Below are 6960 nucleotides of genomic sequence, written 5' to 3'. Positions count from 1 at the left end.
TCTTCTCCAGCTGCTGTGACTCTTGTGAGGCTGCTAAGTGACTCTGACCTTAACAGAGTGGACATTTCAGTCACTGCCCATCACAGACTCCATACCCCTTGTGTTACTCCCCTTTATGTTGATAGGAATATTTAAAAACTGTCATCTTCCAAGCCCCTTGGCTCTTGTTGGCAGGGCTGTGCTGCCCTGCCTGCTGTTTGTACTTAGCACATTAAGAGGCTGCTGCTCTGCAAACCCCATGGCTGTGGAAGCCATTTGGATTGCCTTGATGTAAATAAAGTGAAGCTGGCAACAAAATTAATGAGGAGATGCTTTTCTGGTTATTAAATGCAATTTGGTCACAAGAATGTCGCTGTGAAACTTTTCTTCTAGTTTTCTTGCTTCCTTGGCCTGCATTTCAGAACATGTTCTGAGAGCAGTACTTGCCACATGCTGGAAGGAATTTTGTTTTAACATTTCTTTTTTGTTGTACTCCATAATGCCTATGTTTTTCCATTAATCATCTTTGAGGTGTGTTCAGTGGCTCAGACCTTTTTGCTGGTTTAATACTAGATTTATCTGACTTAAGTTGTCAGTCTTCAGCAGCAGGTTATTGCTGCCATGGCAGTCTGTATCATCAGTCCTGTATTTGTCAATAAAAAAATCTTGGGTTATTGCACTTACAACACTTTTCCCTCTTCACAAACCACTCAGAGTAGGTTTGTAGCTTTACCTTCTCCTGTTGTCTATACCTGTAACATGGAAAACCAAGCAAAATCCAATCCAAAGCACACTTCTCACTGACTCAGATCTGCAATGAGGAGCAAACAGATCAGGTACAATTTTCATAAATTCTTTGCCGTTCTCACTGTGTGGTACAAAGCACTGAGCAGTGATGGGCAGTCAGTGTGTAAGCTGTGAGTAGAGACTTGCTGTAGTAATTTATAACTCCTCAGAGCTGGTGGTCCTTGGAGGAGGCTTTTCAGTGGTTACTGAGTGTTAAAGTTAGAAAAGTCAGTAAAGAAACACTACAACTTTATGTAAAACACTTTATTGGAGGTTGTGCCAAAACCCTTTGGAAGAAGCAGTATCTAGGTTTTTATAGAGAGGCTTCCATGCTGCTTCCAAGCTTGGAGCTGAATTCTCAGTGCAAAGCCAGTCCCCTCTGTGTTCTTGGGAAGGAGGGAAAGTCTCTTCTAAGAGCTGCACTACATTTTGTTCAGGGTTTTCAGAGTGTGGAGGTTTTTTTTAATTTATTTTTTGTACACAAAATAGGCTTTGCAGTAAAGGTGGGGTATGACTGGTTATTTATTTTTCCTTTAAGGTTTGCTGTAGTTGTTTTCCATGTCATTGCTCCCAATCATGATGTGAGAGCACAGCAGCTACTTGTCTAGCCTGTGTGCCTTACCTCTGGGTCACTGTGCCCTGTGCTGCTTTCCCAGCTGCTCTGGGCTGTCTGTGGGGCACCAGGGGGAAACCAGCAGTTCTGTTTATTTATCAGTTTATTATCTGCTCTGGCAAGTGCAGGAAGGGAAGCGTTGGCTCCTTGCTGGTGGGACCAAGGGGTGCTGAGAGCTGGAGGTGCCACTGGACTGTGCTTGGCTTTCACAGGAGCTGTGCCAGGCTGCTGTGGGGACATGAGGGACATCAGCCTCTCCTTCCTGCCAGTCTCCACTCGCTCATGGTGGGACCATGAGTTCTTACAGTGCTGTCTCCTGGAGCAGCAGCTAATTAGCAGCTGGGTCTAATGAATGGTGGCACAGGAGCTGGGAGCCAGGGCTGCAGGCTGGCAAGGCACTTCTGCTAATCCATGGAATGGGAATAGCCCCCACCCCTGCAGCACTCCTGGGGAGAAGCACAGAGCAGCCTGAGCTTCCAGATGAACACAGAACTTGTGACTGCAACAGCATTCCCAGACAACATCTGAAAAATAACATGGAACCCCAGTAATTCCAGAGATGACTTTTGCTTTTTGGCAGTCTCTGAAGCATGGTGAGAAGGCAGAGACCAGAGTAGCCAAAACTGGAGCTGGGCTCTTCATTCACAGCAGCCCCATGGAGGAGAACCATGGTCCTAAAACTGCAGGATACTCTCTCCATTGTGCATGAATAAATGATGGATGAAATGACTGCTGGATTGTAAATGGAATTTATAATGTTAATGATATAATACAGTCTCTTGCCACAATGGGTCTCCTTTCTTGTCTTTTTAAGCTGCTTGGAAAGGAGCCCAGTGCCTTATTCTTTAGTGCAAATAAATGTAAGCTAAGCAGCCTTGTACATTGAAAATCACTGCCATGAGACCTCCTGGCCATATGTACCTGTCTGCTGCTCAGCCCTTGGCTAATTTGCCACCAACTCCCAGGAAAAGCATGATAGAAATGAAGGTGGTCTGAGAGCACATTACATCTGGTATTGGGAAAACATAGGAAACCTGATTTTATAGCCTGGTGCAGCTCTGCAATGTTGCTACTGATTTCACTGTGGCCTGAAGCAAGAACTCCCTTTGAGAAGCCCCATCAGTTTCCCCTCTATTTTAACCCCTGGAGTGACACAGAGGGTGGTCAGGATGGAGCTACAGAGCAATCCCATCAGTTTTCCCTCTATTTTAACCCCTAGAGTGACACAGAGGGTGGTCAGGATGGAGCTACAGAGCAATCCCATCAGTTTTCCCTCTATTTTAACCCCTGGAGTGACACAGAGTGGGGTCAGGACGGAGCTTTTGGAGCCTGGTGTTGCTGGCAGTTTTGTGGTGAAAATGGGTGGGTTTAGGCTTTCCTCACACCTTTCACCTTGCAGTGAAAGTTGTTACAACACCTCCAGAACCAAAAAGCCAAAGGAACCTTCAGGAGGGCCTGAAGCTTTTCTTTGCACCTCAAATCAGGATGTGATTTTTAGCCATTTTCTGTGTGATTGTGGCCAAAGTCTCCAGCTCCCAGCCAGAAGGGCTGAGAAGCTGTGGATATAAAGCTCTTCAAAACCCAACTCTGCTCTTATTTCTGAGCAAGAACACTCAGCTCTTCCTTTATACTTTGTTTTATTTACATTTGAGGCTTCTCATGAAAGCAAATTACAGAGCAGAACAGGGCAGTGAGACCATTTTATTCCCATTAAAAAGTGTTGGTTCTCTCACTCCTCCAGCCTCTGCAGGGCTCCTCACGAATCACTTGCAGATGAGATGTCTGCTGCCTCATCTTTAAAAAAACAAATAACATACCTGGGAACTGCCAGTGGAATTCTTTCCCCCTCCTGTCTCCAGCTCCCAGGAACTGTATCTTTAATATTTTACCTGGCAAGTGAGCAAATGTGCATCAGGAAGGTTTTTGTTGCCTTGGGGCTTTTGGTTGTTTAGATTTGTCAGAACTCTGAATAGTTAAAATCAGAGCAGAATTTGAGGTAAACAAGAAAAATCAAACTCTCTACTTGTGCTGTTTGGAGAGGTCACTTTTTGCAGACAGAAGTGTAATTTAAAAACTTTTCCAAACTAATCAAATGCTGGTGACAGGATGCACATGGAACCTCTTGAAAGAGCATAAGTGGCTTTTCTCAGAAAGAGAAGTACCTTTTGGGTAACCTTTCCACAAGTAAAGTATCAAGCTCATTGGACAACTTCTCCCATTTGGAAGCAATAACTGATGTACAAAACTTCTGCCTTAAAGGTGAACTTTGGGATCTGTGGGTACTTGCAGTGATGGTTTCTCTGCGTTGTTTTAATGATGCTCTGTTCTCTTTGTGCAGACACCCTGCTACCAGATGTCTGCAGTTAATGGGTCTTCAGTGCTGAATCTCTCAGAAGCTTTAAATTGTTTTCTTGAATACTAAGTATAAGTTTTGTGCGAGAGATTTTCTCTTCTGCCTTGCAGTGGCTTGCATTGTGTGATTCCAAGTTCTACAGCACATGTGAATATTCTGTGACTCTAAAACCCCAAAGCCAAACAGCCAATACCCAACCAAGCAAGAGCAAAGCCCCAAACCTAGAAAGGTCGAGTGTATTTTTCAGCAGCCTTCATTCCTGGACTGGTCTGAGCTTTGCTGTTCCCTTCTGAGGTTATTTTCTACAGGAATTTGGTGCTGCTGCTTGGCACGTTCCTGCAATAAAAGTGTGTATTTGCAGGGAATCTGCTGGGTGCAGAGTTTGGCTGGCTTTATGAAGTAGTAAATTTTCTGTTGCTTAATCTAATATTCTAGAGAAAAACAGTTGTGCAGGCAAAGGAGAATGTTGCTTCACCCTCCAGAAGTGCCATTAGAGATCTTGATCTTGTTACAGTCTTTGCTATTACTTGTAAGAACTGTAACATATTTAAGGTCTGCTGCAGTCAGAAAGCACAAAGAAAAGAGTGAGTGTCCAACAGAGAGCAACCAACTGTGCTGAAGCCAGGGAGGCAATGCTGGGGCCAGCCCGCTGCCTCAAGGATCAAATCAGGGTGAATTGAACCCTCTTTTACCTTCTGGTGGATTAACTAAGCCCTGTGCTCTGCCTCTGTGATGTTAAATCCTGCTCACAATGAGTGTTGCTCTTTGAAGTGACAATATCCATCCTGCACCTTCACTCAGGGTTTTCTCTCCTTTTCCAAAGCCGGACTTGCTGTCCCCTCTCCGTGGAGGTGGCTGGGTTTTGGTGGCACTGACTGAGTGCTCATATCCAGAGTTAGGGCTGGAAGATGCTCTGGGTTCATGCACTTTTGAAACCTGGGCTGCTCCTGGCATCCCTGCAGGGATGGGCTGCAGGGACATGGCCATGGAGAGAAGGTGCTGGAACAGAGCAGATGTTGACAGAGGAGCTCTCAGAGAGGAGCTCCACTCAGGCAAGGACACCAGACCTGGAAATGGCAGTGGGGCTGAAGCCTGGGTTGTGTGGGGCTCCTGGGCTGGCTCTGGGAGTGTCACAGAACTGGGACTGGGACCAAGGCTGCTCACCTGTCAAAGAAACCAGCCTAGAACCGAACAAACTGGAGCTGGGGGTGTCCCCCATCTTCTAAAGCTGCACTCAGTCATCTCCTGGCTTGGTAAATGTTTGGTTATAACCACACTAGGGCTCCTGTATTTATGACATTCCCATTGAGCTGACTGAGTTACTTCTTGTCTCTGGTTTCTCCTGTCTTCATTTATGTGCTTGGCTGTAAATTCCTCCTCAGACAGGAGCATGTTGATGAGCCTTAATGAGTTCATATAATCCCTGTGAGCTCTATACTACTGCTTAAAAATACTGGCTGTGGTTGCTTTAAAATACAGCATTTTCTGCAAAGGTGCATCATGGCACCAGCTGGAGGGGGCTGCAGTGGGGTTGGGACAGCTGAGGTCCCCGTGGAGAAGCATCCCTGCACTAGCCAGCCTTTTCCTGCTGCAGGCTCATTTGGAAATGGCCTTTTCACACAAGACCAGTGCTTAATATATCACTCAGACTTTGCTCATTGTCTACAGTTAGTAGTCTAACCTAGGCTCAGCAAAGTAATTAGGAGAAATAATTAACAGCTCTCAGTGATGAGGCAACCTCTCTCTCCCTCCCCTCTCCCTCACCATGTGGTGCACCTTGGTAGTGACTCAGAAAACACAAGAGGACATTATGAATCAAAAAATAAGTCTTTACCTGTAATTAACTGTGCACACAAAAAGGAAAACGTGGTGATCAAGCAGCCATTAATAGTTGCTTTACTGGAGGAGGATACACCAGAATCAAATGCTCATGATAAAATGTCCCTTTAGGTCGTGGTTCTGTTATAACATTTAATCCAAACAAAAATAAGTCTCTACCAAAAGAATTTGACCCGTACACCATACGGACATGTGTGGATAAGACACTGCACTCCTCAAGTTCCAAACGCCTCGCGGCCCCTGTGCTCTCCATAAGTGCAAGAAAAGAAAACCCAGCCATGAAAATACAAAATCAATGCAGCAACTACAGTCGTAGGCAACAGTATGTGCGTGGCCAGGCCAGGCCTGTGGTGGGATGTGGGGCTATGCAGCAGGGATGGACCAGAGTCCCCTCTCCCCTCCCTCCTGTCCCCTGCCTGCTGTGTGCTGGGGCTCTGCTCTTGTCATCACCGGCTCTTCCAAACCAGGACGCTAAGAGGAGGGAAAATAAAAACAACACCCCAGCCTATACCAAAGTAAATAAAGGAATAATAAAAAAAAACCATCCCTCGGATCGCGGCACTGTTTTGCCCGGAGCCCGGGCCGCCCTGTGCGGAGCAGGACAGAGTCCCTGTGCGCAGGGACGGGCCGTGTCCCCACAGGCTGCTGATGTCCCCGTGTCCCCAGCGGGCACCCCGGGCTGGCTCCGCGGGCAGCGCTCAGCTCCCTGCGTACCTCTCTGCTTGGAAAGTGGCCCGAAAGACGTCGTGCAAGTCCTAGCGTGAAGGAAGGCGGAGGAGGCGGTGGGGACGGCCACCCGTCACCTCGGTGTCCCCATGTCCCTCGGGCTGTGCAGCCTCAGAGATCCACCCAGCCTGGCAGCTGCAGGGCGAGCAGCCCCAGCGCCACGGCGGCCAGGCTGCCACCGGCACCGGGGGCACCGTCACAGTCCTTTTTGTCCACTTCACACCTGGACTGCTGGCACAGCACGCCCTTGAAGCCCACGGGGCAGATGCAGCGCTGGTTCTGGTAGCAGGTGCCGCCGTTCTGGCAGAGCAGGAGCTCGTCGTCGCAGACATTGGCTGCAGGGTGACAGGGAGAGGTGCAGGTGTTACCCTGCAGGGTTAAACCCCTTGGCTGCTGCGGGAACTAGATTTTAGCTCCTAGGGGTTAAATTATCCAGCCCTCCCGGCGCTAGAGTGTCACCGTCATATTTTCTGAAAAATCCCCTTGCCCAGGATTTGTCTCCTGGGAAGCTGAGAAGCCTCAGAGAAAAATGAAAATGATAATTATCTGATTTGCTTTTCATGTGTTTTGCTGCTTTGGAATGTGTTTGGACACTGTTTACCAACAGGTGATTGTTTCATTGGTTTCATGTGAATTGTTTTTGCTTATTGGCCAATCACAGCCA

At 47.3% G+C, this 6960-nt stretch overlaps 1 protein-coding gene across 3 annotated transcripts in view; it reads right to left on the bottom strand.

The window, feature by feature from the left end:
- Positions 1-5539: 5539 nt before the first annotated feature.
- NTNG2 (netrin G2) overlaps positions 5540-6960 on the bottom strand; it is a 48237-nt gene continuing 46816 nt past the window's right edge. For all 3 annotated transcript variants that reach the window (XM_041406639.1, XM_041406638.1, XM_041406640.1), the window contains one exon: positions 5540-6631. In XM_041406639.1, coding sequence (XP_041262573.1) covers positions 6408-6631 — 224 coding nt within the window. In that variant the 3' untranslated portion in view covers positions 5540-6407. The remainder of the gene's footprint in view (positions 6632-6960) is intronic.

This window comes from Onychostruthus taczanowskii, unplaced genomic scaffold (assembly GCF_017590055.1).
Source record: "Onychostruthus taczanowskii isolate IOZ18803 unplaced genomic scaffold, ASM1759005v1 scaffold25, whole genome shotgun sequence".
Taxonomy (NCBI): Eukaryota; Metazoa; Chordata; class Aves; order Passeriformes; family Passeridae; genus Onychostruthus; species Onychostruthus taczanowskii.
Note: the sequence above shows the minus strand (reverse complement) of the source record. Positions and strands in the feature narration are given on the sequence as shown.